The sequence below is a fragment of the Anolis sagrei genome, chromosome 4 (assembly GCF_037176765.1).
Source record: "Anolis sagrei isolate rAnoSag1 chromosome 4, rAnoSag1.mat, whole genome shotgun sequence".
Classification (NCBI taxonomy): Eukaryota; Metazoa; Chordata; class Lepidosauria; order Squamata; family Dactyloidae; genus Anolis; species Anolis sagrei.
Window position 1 is genome coordinate 11,161,326 of NC_090024.1, and position 13,385 is coordinate 11,174,710.

Genomic DNA, 13,385 nt, shown 5'->3' on the forward strand with positions numbered 1-13,385 from the left:
AACGAATCTGGGTACCCAATGAAATCCGGATACCAAAATCAGATCGCCTTCCAGTTGAATTGCACACGCCTAGTACTTATGGAAAAGCTGCTCTTTTTTTTAACAAAATAATAGAAATGATCAGCTCAAATTACTTTTTTTCAACATGTTTTCCTTTTATTTCATTGGTGATTATCATGATTATGTCAGTTAAATAAGTAGTAAGAACACCAGAAATACATACAATATAGAACCATATTCTAATGTATTTTAAAATAATAGATACAACTTGAAATCCAGCTATCTGGAAAGAGAGAGAGAGAGATTTGATATTTGAATCATAACTACAAAGGAAGGGAAGGGAAGGAAGAAGAAGGGGGAAAGTACCTAATATTTGCTTCCTGATATTTTAGAAGGCAAAAGATGTCCCAGAAACTAGTAATTGTTAGATTCCAAAGGGACTTGATCAGTCAAATTACATCATAGTTGTTATTAGCAAATATAATCCATGCCTAAATATTTCAGATTCTTGATCTACAAATTAGGGTTGTAACATTAGTTGTGTTGCCTAGAGACATTCTCAATATTGTTAACCTAAATTGACATTCCTTGAAACAAGAATGTTTCTATTGACTTATTATACTTTAGACCTACTTTCAATACCCTGAATGGGTTTCTAGCGGTGAAAGCCGCATTAAGGTTAATAGACATTGCACTGCAGGTAAGCGTAGAGAGGTAGGCTTTCTGAAACAGCTTGAGGTACCTTGAGAACAGGAAATGATGTATAAATTGCAGTATTTCTTCCTTTCACATCTTGTCCTAGAAAGCTGCTAAGCATTTTGTGTTTATTGTGTTCTTATGTCCATTTTATGACACCTTGCTTCTATGAATTGTTGGGAAAAACTGAAGTAATTCAATTTCTGAAAATTAGTTTAGCGTCCTTGTTTTGTGTTTTCCAGTACGCACTATTCTTGTCTACCATGACAGTAAATTGGAAGTACAAAGTGCTTATGCTTTAAGCTAGCTGTACCTCTGCATTAGAAATATGGCACAGGAGCCGTGCCTAGTGATTCATTGGTTTGTAGGGCAGCCTTACTCATTCCAAGGCACTCCATAGGTTTTAGATTACTATTCCCATTAGATGCAACCAGTATAGCCAACGGTGAGTGATCAAAAGGAACACAAAGATTTCTTCAGAAGATTCTATCTCTAGATGGTTAGCTGAAGGCAACACTGTGACTAAGAAAGCATCTTGGATAGTTTTATTATCGGTATCTTAGAAGACAGTTTAACAGAGATAAGTGAACTCTTAAGAAACTTAGCAAAAGAACAAATTAGACCAAAGTGAGAAGAAGGAATGTGGTCTCATTCCTTCCCTAAGAGAATTTAACACTAGAAATTATGTGTCTACACCAGTGTTTCCCAAACCCTGATCCTATGTTTTCAGGCCCCAGAAGACCAATCGATTTGACCAGCAGATAGAAATTCTAGTAGCTGAATTCCAAAACATTGAGGAGACTAAAGTTTGGGAACTTCTTGCCCAGACCAAGAGGTCTATGTTTTGAAATAATCCTCCCCAATGGAGCAGGATCTGAATTGATTGTGTAAATAAACAGCCTAAATGAGTACAGAGCAACAATATGTTTTGTTTCTCGAGTCTTAAAAGCAACAACTTATTTAAACTTAGGTAAGTTATTTTTAGGATACTACTCCCAGAATTCCCCAGCTGAAGCTATTACTGTGCTTGGTTTGCCCCTCTCTTGAAAGGAAGCAGAAACATATTTAGAACCACTTTAGTTTTTTGCTATGTTTCTCTTCCTCTTTTATCTTTGAAACAATGGACCAAGACATTTATGTGACTAAACTAAGTTGTGTTCCCCTGTCTCTTTTAGAGTGATGAGATTCATAATTAGAAAGCAAGTAATTTTTGATGGATTGTTTACAGAACAGGTATAACAAGTTTGCACTCTTGATACATAGTGCAAAACTTCTATATAAAGTTCCAGAGGGATTTTCCTCCGCTTCAGCATCATTTAGAAATGCAGTTATGTCAGATTAATTGTGTTACAAATGAGTAAGCAACAATGAATGTTCTTTTTGTGTGATATCTGACAAATCGTTTTCATTCAGTTGTAATACTTGCATCCAGATATTCCAAGTTAGTGAAATTTCTTGGTGTAAGTGCAGGTTTTCTTGTGGATTAATTTGCAAGCCATTAATATATCTCTGTTGTAGTCCATCAAACATCAGAGGATTGTTCTGAATGTTCAGAGGATGAGAGGGATGATTGGTTTCAAAGTGATAGCCTGTGAGTGCTCGGGAGGAATTGCAGACAGACAAGACTGATGTTTTGAATTCTTCAGCTTGTCCTCTAGCAACAGGGGAAAGTGAAAATACCAGTTCCCTTGAGAAGAGGCCTTGGGAAGCTGAGGAGTTCTCAAGAGAGTGTAGATTAGATCTGAGAACTCAAGGCGTGAAAAGCAGGAGAATTAGGTATTCTCAGAGGATTTGAGAGAAGATTTTGAAGGACAGCTGTGTTAGGCACAATGTCACGGGTGCCTTGGCAGGCTTAGATTAAGTGGTTAGGTTTCATGGGAGACAATGTTGGTAATCGGGAGTGGTGTCCCCCTCATGATTTCAAGTTCATGGTTCCTGTATTGTCAAGATTCCTGTTCCATGTTCCTGTTTGTGCCTATGTACTTTTGGAGAATTACTTTTGGATAAATACTGTGATTTTATATTTCTTGGTTTTGATGTTTTAACCTGGATTTTTGGATTACTGCTACTGAACTCTGGCTTTTTTTGTACAGTGCATTTTATATCCTCACTGTGCTTTTTGGATTTGCCCTTTTCCCCTATCTATATACTTTCTTTAATAAATATTATTTTGTTGAAACACTGGACTCTGGTGTGGTGCTGGGTGAAAGGGTGCCCCAGTGCTAGGGTGAAACACTTTCGTTGAGAGCCAAGCTCTCAAAAAATCATATGTTCTTTAAACACATCTAGGATGTGTCTTGGGTTCTGTACTAAAAAAATTGCAATATTAAATAAATGAACAACTAAACATTAGTACTGTGAAATGCAACCATGTTATTGGTAATTCAGAAATGGGTTACAATGTATAAAAAGGGCACCAGGAATTTTTTTTGGTAGTGTTGGATTTGCAAGTCCCAACAGAAAGGCCTTTGGCTCTAGTGGTACTTTAATTTTTAAAATGTCTTCAATGTTCTTATTAATGATAATCCAGATTTTTTTTTTGCTTTAGGACATGTCCACCACACATATAGTAAACAGTTCCTTCTTTTTGATGACATTTTCAACAAACTTTTAAAGTTTGCTTCTATATTTACTAGGTGAGGGTCACAGATCCCAGATGCAAGTGGGAAAAATACAGTTATAAAAGCACTACTTTTTGAGAAAATATGTTTTCAGGAACCTTTATGTCCTCCAGCAGAATTCTGTGGTCAACTTCTTGCAGACACTGACTATATGGTTTCACTGAAGAACTAGAGATGCCTAGAGAAAACATTTTACTCAAATCCACAAATAATCAGATATGCAAAAGTGAAGGACTGACTGTAGTTTAAGTACAGTTTGTAAATTAAATATGACGTTCTTTAAATTATTAATCAACTCATTTTTCTGGAAAAGCTGAGTTTTATCTGGAAATGATTAAAAGTGTACATTATCATTTTAAAAAATCATGTTTAAAGCGGAAGAAGAAAAAGAAAAGAAAACTTGAAAATGTAAACACCAGATTTATAACTTGTTACTCAATATGCTGAATCCAGCAAGAGAGATGTGTATTTTTCCACCTGTGAGTGACTGAGAAACATCATCTTTGCCTGTTTGCCTGGGACTGCACAAGGTTTACATTTGCTGCCTGATTTGACAATGAACTGCATTTGAAAGTGTAGCTGGTACAGCAGATTTAATTGTTTTTGTTGTAACTTCTTTTAGACATTGGAAGCCATCTTGAATTTCAAATACTCAGGAGGTCCAGGACATATTGATGGATATTACAGAAACTTGTCTCTGGGGCTCCATGTGGAGGTGGAACCATCTGTCTTCTTCACTCGTGTTAGTACCCTCCCTGCAACAAGGTGTGTTTCTTCTTCTTCAGTGGTATTTTTATTGCGAGAACTATTGCTCCCAAATATACTACAATAATAAGCATTGCTGAAAGTAATTCAGAAGCAACAGTCTCATTCCCCAATTAGTAATAATTGGTAAATGTTGCTGATCTCTGAGGGAAAGTTGGAATTTATTTGACTCCACTCTTATATAAAGCACAACTTGTTTATTAGTTATTCATCAATGGTCTGCTTATTGGAAAACTTACATGCTGAAATTTATGAATTTTGGTCCTTTTAAAGTGATGGAATTAATTTTGATTGAAAGTATATGTTTGTATATATTGTGCATCACTTTTTCTATTAACTTTAAATATGTCCAAGATTTGCAGCCAATTCTTTATACCAGCTTTCAAAATTACTTACTAATAAATCTGATTTTTAAAAATGCTAAAGCTTGTTGTGAATTGAGGGAGTAAACCAGCCAGATTTCGGAAGTGACGGTTCTATAAGACACCGAATTATTTTCCTTTCAGCCCAACTACTAGTGTTAGGATTTTCCCATTGCAAAAAGCTGTGGCCAGATTGAAGTATTTATTTTAATATTTAATTCTATTTTAGTGTCTGTATACTTTCAGATTTTGCATCGTATTGGATTGGTTTTACCATAAACTACCTCAAGTCTCTATTTAGTGAGGAAAAGTAGGGTAATAATAATAATAATAATAATAATAATAATAATAATAGCGGCAACACTTCTAGCTGCTGCATCATACAATTAATATGTGATTTAGTGGGATAAAGTGATCTGTCCCTTTGCTCTCTTCTTCCTCTAGACCTGAGCCAGACTGGCCTATTCTTCTACTAGTCCAGTCTTTCTTCATGCCCATTTCCCCTGTTTCTCTGCCCAGTTCTCGAGTGATCTTTTTTCTTAACACATTTTTTTATCAGAAAACTCAGACTTTAGTATTCTGTCATAGAAGCATTTCCTTCTGCACTCAGAATACTCATAAATGTTGCATGGCTTCATCGCACCTCACCCAGTGACTTTGGACTGACACTTATTGCAGAAGAGACACAACTCTTGGCTTCTTTTTATGTTATGCTTTGTGTATTTAGATGACCTTCTATAAAGTAGTAAAGATTCCTGATACAAAAATTGGTAGAATCCAGCAGGTTTGCCAAATGCTCAAAGTAAAAAACAAACAAACTGTTCTCTTCAAACTTGAAGTAGCTTGTGATTTGGTTCAATGAAATTTTATGAGTTTCTATTTTAGTGTTACTGATGAATAAAGCAACAACATTTGCCTCTTTCCTGTCATCCTCTCTACTTTATATTGAATGTAGGTTTTTCTATTTTTAGTCCCATGATAAATGTTTTATACATTCATGTGCTTAGAAATATATTTTGTTACTTACTGTGTCAAGACCCAGAAGCCTTAAAGAAACCAAACACGTTGTAAAAGGTCCAAACACAAGTTTATTGTTTACAAAAAGGCTTGGAGACACTTACTTCAGTGTCCCAAGTAAGAACTAAGAGTCTGTAGCAAAAGCAAGGTGAAAAACGCAACTTAAATATAATCCAGATTATTCTGGTATATAATCCGGTGTAACAAAAACATGTAGCAAACCGCTTGAAATTCAGTGTCCAAAAAGCATACAAAAACAAGTTGCTAATGAGCAAAAACAGTGTCCAAAGGCAGTTCAGTAGTCCAAACACAGTTCAAGCAAGTTGAGATAGTCCAAAACACATAGCCGTCGTCAAGCACAATCTGGAGTCAAACACAGCAGAGTAGAAGTCGTCACTTACAGAGTTTCAAGAAGTAAACGCAGGAACACGGAGATCTGTAGTCCAAGGACCCAAACTCAAGAATTGGCAGGAACAAAGAATCACACACAAAAAGACACCTTGCCTTCTGCAAAGACCCATTGAAACAAAAAACCCACTTTTATCCCAAAGTTCCTCATCAGAAGATGAGGTGCTCCCCACCCTTTCATCATCGCTCTCAGATGCCCCATTCCCTGCAGCTGAACCCAGATGCCCATCTCTCCACCTCTGCCAGCGTCTGTCAAGACTTAGATCTTGCCAAGTGCTCCCCGGTTGCCAATCTTCTGTGAACCCCTCAAAATCATCGCTAGAGATGGGTTGGGTACAGATATCCCTAATCTCCTGTACACGGGTCCAATCAAGCCCATCCTCCTCTCCCATGTCACTCCTAGTCCCATCACTCCCTTCAAAGCCAATGAAGTCTTCGTCCTCTGTAGGAGCGTTAAGTATATCACGGATACGCTTCCTTTGAGTTTCCTCGTCAGACTCTTGTTCGCGAGTAGCCCACTTGATTCCCCTGCTTTCCTCCCCATCCCCCATTTCACAGTCAGAGAAACCCTCAAAGGTTTCAGAATCACTCGGGGCCATGATTATCTCTCTAATCCGCTTTCGCTGCTCCTCTTCCAACACCTGCGCAGCCCTCTTCTACCTCCTACCAGTAGTAGCAATGTTACCATCACGCTGAACTACATTATCTGGGTGGAGGACACAAGGGGCACTAAACAGAGGACAGTCGGTCTTATGGTGGGGAAGGGGGTTGAAGGAGTAAAACCATTTCCTCCTGTTATTCTCCCCACCCATGTCCTCATCAAAACAACCATAATTTCTGATATGGCAAAGGGGGAAGGCGGAATAACCAGCAAAAATGGGGAAAATGCTTTTCCTCCTTCAGCTCCCCCCCATCCCATAAAATTAACTATCTTTCTCTGTCTAGGCCCCAGATAATGGAAAAGTTTTCAATTACTCAGAATATGACATTTACAAAATTTAGAAATACAAAATTTCTGTTTGTCAAAAGGACGTTCCTGGAAAATCAAATGATGAGGAGGATGGAGTTTTGCTTTATTTATTCTCATCACTTGTCCAGTACTTCCATGTGTCTTGTTGACATCTATATTGAAGTGTACCCTTGGAAACGCTCCAAAAATGTTGTAATCATTATCCGTATTGTAATTTTGAGATGAATTATTAGCACCTCAATGTTATTTCTTTTAATCTCTTCAAATAGTACCCGCCAGTGCTACCTCCTCCTTGATGTCTTCAACTCTACAGAACATGAGCTCACAATAAGTGCACGGAACAATGAAGATCTGGTTTTGCATGCTGGAGAATGCCAGCGGTAAGCTTTAAAATAAAAGCTCTTTCTTCTTTTTCATTTGTCCTTACTGTTTGCATCTGGCGGCATTCTGCTAAAATTTGTGCCTGATAATACATAGTTGTATTTAAAGGAGTAGAAGACTATTTGTTCATTTTTTCAAACTTCTTTATTGATTATATTTATTTCCCATCATCTGTAATATTTATACCCCAATCCTAGCATAAGTTCTTTCACAGTTCTTTGTATGTGATGCTTATGTCCCAAAATAAAAAAAAGAAACAGGTAATTTGAAATACCGGCAATCCTCAAGTAACGAACAGTGTAGGTTATGTAGGTTTATTCTTAAGTTGAATGTGTATATAAGTCAGAACAGGTATTTTTTAAGTGGAACTCCACGCAAATATCTTTATATATTAACTTTGGATAGCATAGGGAAGGGTTGACAGTCCTGTGGTGTTTGTTTTACTGTCTCTGCTCCTGTTCAGAAAATTTCACCTCTCACATTGCAATTCTCTCACATCAGAAGTGACTTGCAGTTTCTCAAGTCACTCCTGATACTGGGAAAAAAATCTCTAAGGTGCTACAAGATCCCTGTGCATTTTAATTGACTGTATGTATGTATGCGTCGTGAACCAGAAGCCTTAAAGGAGCCAAACACAAGTAACAGGTCCAAATAAGGTTTATTAACAAACAAAAATAGCTTAGAAACACTTGAATTCAGTGAGTCTAGCAATAAAACAAAGTCTGTAGCAACTGCAAAGCAAAAACGCAATTTGGAGAATAATCCGGATTATACAGAGATATAATCCGGTATAACAAAAAGTTCAAGCAAACTGCTTCAAAATCACAGAGTTCTCAAAATACAAGGTAGCAAGGTGGGAGCAAGCAAAAACGTAGTCAGGAAACAGTCCAAAGTTGAGGCACGTCCAAAAGCAGAAGTTAAGTCCAAAACGCGATGTTGTCGCCCAAAAACAATCCGAAGTCAGCAAGGAAGTAGAAGTCAGTACTTACAGGATTCCAGTCAGTAGAAGCATGGAAACACAGCGATCTGCAGTCCCAGGACTCAAGGCGAGAATAATGGCAGCAACAAAGTCCCAAGCCCAATACAACACTTTGCCTACTGCAAAGTCCCCAATGTTTCATACCTTCTTTTATCCTATCACTCATCATCAGATGAAGAACTGGTCTCCATCCTGTCTTCATCACTCTCAGGTGCTTTAGCTTCCACAGCTGCTTGCCAACGCCCATCCCTCCAACTCTTCCAGCGTCTATCAAGACTTAGATCACCCCATGTATTACCAGGTTGCCAGCCTCCCGAGAACCCCTCAAACTCATTACTTGATGTGGGTTGAGTACATATGTCCCTGATTTCCTGCACACGGGTCCAGTCTAGCCCATCCTCCTCTCCGTTATCACTCTCAGTCCCATCACTCCCCGTGTACAACATAATAAATGGCAAAAATTCAATGCTAAAACATACATATAAAAACAATACACAATATATCTAAATTAATAACATACAGCTATGAATTAAAACCATTAAAATCTATACAAAACATAAAACACAGACATAAAACATATTAGACATTGCATCAGTCCCATGGTTGTCATTTAGCCGCTTCAGTAGTATTGCCAAATGTCTGCTTGCATAACTAGGTTTTGAGTTGTTTTCCGAACACCAGGAGGGAGGGGGCCAATCTAATATCGCTAGGGAGGGAGTTCCACAGCCCAGGGGCCACCACCATTATATAGTCCACATTAAATTGCAATTAAACTATTAACAAAATTAAAACAGTTCAAAGCATTCCCTTAAAAAGAAAAAGAAACAGCTACAGAGCAGAACAGTTTAAAACAATATAGGGTCATCCTAAAAGACATTTATTTAAATATCTTCAAATCTAAAACCTGTTAGAATTTTTTAAAAAAGTATTTCCTTACCCTTAATTTAGGAAACAACGACAAAGAGGACATAAAAAGAAAGAGCCTCCCCCAGAACAGTGTTTTGGAAGCTGTTTTGTTTTGTTTTGTTTTTAAGTTACTTTTGAGAGCTCTGGATTTAAAGTGGGGTGTCTATATTAAATACAGAAATAAATAAATGTGTGTGTGGGAGGAGTAATTCATCTTTGTAATCTCTCTGCAATCTGCTGTTCAGTACATCTGCTGTTCTTTGTACATTAAAAATCATTTTCCAGAGGTAAAGTTGTGTTACAATCTGTTGAAGCAAAACTACCAAATGGCACCTTAAAGACTTAATTAATGCATTATGGTGCAAGCTTTCATAAACTCCTTCTCACTTTATTGTATTCCTGACATATTATGCAGAATTTCAGGCATTACCTTGATTTTGTATTGACAGGTGTGTTTTAAATGACAAAATGAAAGGATTTATTGTGGGTGAGCAGAACAATCCATAAAATAATGCATGACTGTGAGCAGTGATACATCTGGGTACATTTTTTGGGTAATTTATCATGCTGGGTACTTGATGACCATGACATTAAAATCAAGCCATTAACAGTAAAAATACTACATCTTATTTTACCTAAACATTTAAATTCTACTCACAGAATGTCTGCCACCACATAGTCCTGAACTATTTCATTAGCGCAAAGACTTATCAAAGTGATTATCTGAGTGGATCACCCATATAATTTGTCTTTTATGGAGTTGTGAAAGAATTTTTAATTGATGTGTGGTAAGTAGATATCAAGAAATAGTTGGAGAAGACATACTTGCTACGTGAATAAGATAACTTTTAGTTCTATGCCTTGATTGCCCTTGATATCTTGTAAGGTGTAACATCAGCCATCCTGAAGCAGCTAGGAGATACATTTCCAAGTGGAATAAGAGCAGGCGGGGAAGGGGAGTAGTATAGCTGAGCAGACCGCTTATTGCATTTTGTGGCAATTATCTTCATTTCTCTGAAGCGGTGCTTCCCAACCTTTTTTTTTTTTTAACAGAGACCACTTGGACCAGGGACCACTCTCCAACATTAGTACCAAAAGGGTTACAAATAATTTTTTTGTCAACTTTAGATTCGGTTTGGTTATTTGGAGTACTGATTCAGAAAATTGCATTGGATAGAAACTGCATTGCATTGGATTGCATCGCATCAGCTCTAGTTTCTGATACAGAACTTATACCATGCTCATTGACAGGAAAGGAGTGGCAAGTGATGCGAACGGAGCAGAAACAAAATAAATAAAATAAATAAAGAGGAAGGAGGCTTGCAGGCCAGATTTTTGTCCTCACTGCCCACTGGTGATCTGTGGCCCACAGATTAAGAACCACTGTTCAAGACTGACAGCTCTTGGAGATACTCATTGAAAGCATTGTGTAACTATTCAATGTCAGTGGTGGAATTTTTACACATTTCTATATTTGAGGTGGACGATTGCCATCTTCAAGTATGCTAAAGCAGGAATACTGTCACAGGCCTAGCCAAGCATGCACAATGATGGGAGGAACCTTGAAAGATCTACTTCAAACATCTGATGGAAGTAGTTCTGTCCCTGTTTTGTAATTTAGAATACTACTGTTCTGTTCAATTTTCCTTAAGTAACCTCAGAAACAAGAGGGATCCCCTCACTTCTGCAGGAGTCTCCCGTATCCCATGCAGCTGTGGACAAGTCTACATAGGGACCACCAAACGCAGCATTGCCCAAACACGATCAAGGAACATGAAAGGCACTGCAGACTACTTCAACCAGAGAAGTCAGCCATAGCAGAGCACCTGAGGAACCAACATGGACACAGCATATTATTTGAGAACACAGAAATGTTGGACCACTCCAACAACCACCATGTCAGAGAAGCCATTGAAATCCACAAGCATGTGGACAATTTCATCAGAAAGGAGGAAACCATGAAAATGAACAAAATCTGGCTACCAATATTAAAAAACTTTAAAATCACAACAGCAAAACAACAGAGAGGAAACAATCAAGGACCTCTAATCACTTCTCAACAAAAGATTGCCCCAGGCACTGCCAGGCCATTGTATGCTAATCAAGGTGGTCAGTTGAAACATTCACACCTAGCTCCAATGGACAAGAGTCCTTTGTCCCACCCTATATATCTGTTTATATATCTGTCATTCCACAGATATATAAACCCATTTCCTAGTTCCAACAGACCTCACCACCTCTGAGGATGCTTGCCGTCGATGCAGGCGAAACGTCAGGAGAGAATGTCTCTAGAACATGGCCATATAACCTGAAAAAACCTACAATAACCCAACCTCAAAAACTATTGTGTAATAATGACAGACCACTGCAAAACTATCCAAACTCTAAAAGCATGCAATCACTTTTGTCTTGAAGATAAAGTAAGGAATTGGCAATTGCCTTATTCCCTGGTATTCTTCCCTGTTTCCCAATGTCCCTTGTTTGACATTGGTGTCTGTTCATGAACCTTCCTGGGCAAGCAGGCTTGCAGATAGCAGTCTCTTCTTTCACATTAGTTCAGGTATGACAGATACTTACAGCGTTGGAATAATAGAAGGAGGCATTCCTAGCACTGAATGTAATTTTGTAGTAATGGAGTGCATTAGCCTCTATCCATACATAAGTCTAGAAATTTTAATCAAAAGACCAACTCGAAAAACTTGAGTCAACTTATCAATAAATTAGTGTGAGTACTGAATCTTATATATAAAAAAAGGAACGGTCCCCTTCGCTGAGCATAGTGGCAAAAAGCAAGAGTTTAGTCCATACTGGAAGAACCACCCCTGTGTACTCTTTGCCCCAGCATCACCTCTGGCCTTTTAAAATGCCGGGGTGTGGAAATGGGAGTGATGGTCAGAGGCTACTGACCTGAATTAGCATTGTTGCTTTCCCGTTTTTGTGGAATGACCCTCAATTTTTCCACAGGTCACATTTAAATTCATAATTTTGTCCTACAAACCTGCCCTTGATTAGAAGAAAGTAGGCTAAGACTTCAACCACATAGCAAATTTTGGAAGTCCGTGTTTATGAGTCAGTGTTCTCAAATTCCATTAGGACAAAAGCAAGGCCAATTTAGTTCTGGTTATCTTAAACCAGCAATGAAGTTTGGCTTTCTGGGCCAAAGCTCTCAGTGAGAATACTCCAAAAAGTATGAGTACAGTTTAATTAGGATTAGACCACAAAACACATAGAACTCGTCAGGAATTTACATTACAGTATTTGAAATCCCCAGGTTCAGTATCTGTGTGTGTCATACAGAGGGCCTTATTCAACAGTTTGAGCAATACCCTAGCCTTCCATTTTAATTTGCAAGGATGTTAACCATGGTGTGCACCAAATGATCTCTTCTGTTTGCAGCTGTCGATCAAAAACAGTAAAAGAATTTGAAGTTCCTGTTGACACAGATATATATTTTGGTTTCAGGGTATGTTGGCTTTGTAGTCTTCTTCCCCCTCTACTTCTCAGTGGATGGATGATTTCTTGGCTTGCTTATGGAAATAGCCAGATAATTTCCCCAAACTCATCTGTTTTGTTGAGAAGTTGGCACTACGCTTCTAGCCAAAGGCTATGTGGCACATTAAGCCAAAGTTTACTCATAAATATCACACTGAAAGGGGAGCATTAATCTCTCTGTTGTTTATAGATACTAAAATATTAGCTCATCTGAAGCCAGCTAGGGGAGATAATATTTGGAAGCACTGTGCGTCAGTATGATCTATATTGTAATCCATTCAGTATATCTATGAATATCAGTTTCAGAGTGGGTGTAGTTTATGTGTGATGCAAGTTAAAATTGATTGGAAAATTGATTTAGATTGTGGGTTGTAGTTTAGAGGGTGTGTGTTTTTTGGAAGCAGTACAGTCCTTGTATCATCTCAGAGATGCTCCTCCCAGGTTTTGCTTTTGATCATTGTGTAAATCTTGGGAACTCATTCCTGGGACCAGTGTTTAACATCCTTCTAGCTTCATTGACATTTTTCATTGCTTCTTTTCTGAAGTCATTTGTATGTGATTAATACTTTCTGTAATGTGCTCTAAGGTTTGGCAAACATCTATTAACAAGATGAAATTGCTGGTACATGTCAGAACAACCTGTTTTGTTGTGTGCCTTTGTATTGCTCCTGATTTATGGCAACCTCTTCATGGGGTTTTGTAGGCAAGGTTTATTTAGAAAAAGTTTGCCATTGCCTTCCTGGGAGAGTATGACTTGCCCAAGGTCAGCCAGTAGCTTTACATCACTG

At 38.0% G+C, this 13,385-nt stretch overlaps 1 protein-coding gene across 2 annotated transcripts in view; it reads left to right on the forward strand.

Annotated features, from left to right (window-relative positions):
- Nucleotides 1–13,385, forward strand: part of TRAPPC9 (trafficking protein particle complex subunit 9) — a 334,050-nt gene that overhangs the window by 106,012 nt on the left and 214,653 nt on the right. For both annotated transcript variants that reach the window (XM_067467261.1, XM_067467262.1), the window contains 2 exons: nucleotides 3,940–4,082; nucleotides 7,109–7,219. In XM_067467261.1, coding sequence (XP_067323362.1) covers nucleotides 3,940–4,082; nucleotides 7,109–7,219 — 254 coding nt within the window. The remainder of the gene's footprint in view (nucleotides 1–3,939; nucleotides 4,083–7,108; nucleotides 7,220–13,385) is intronic.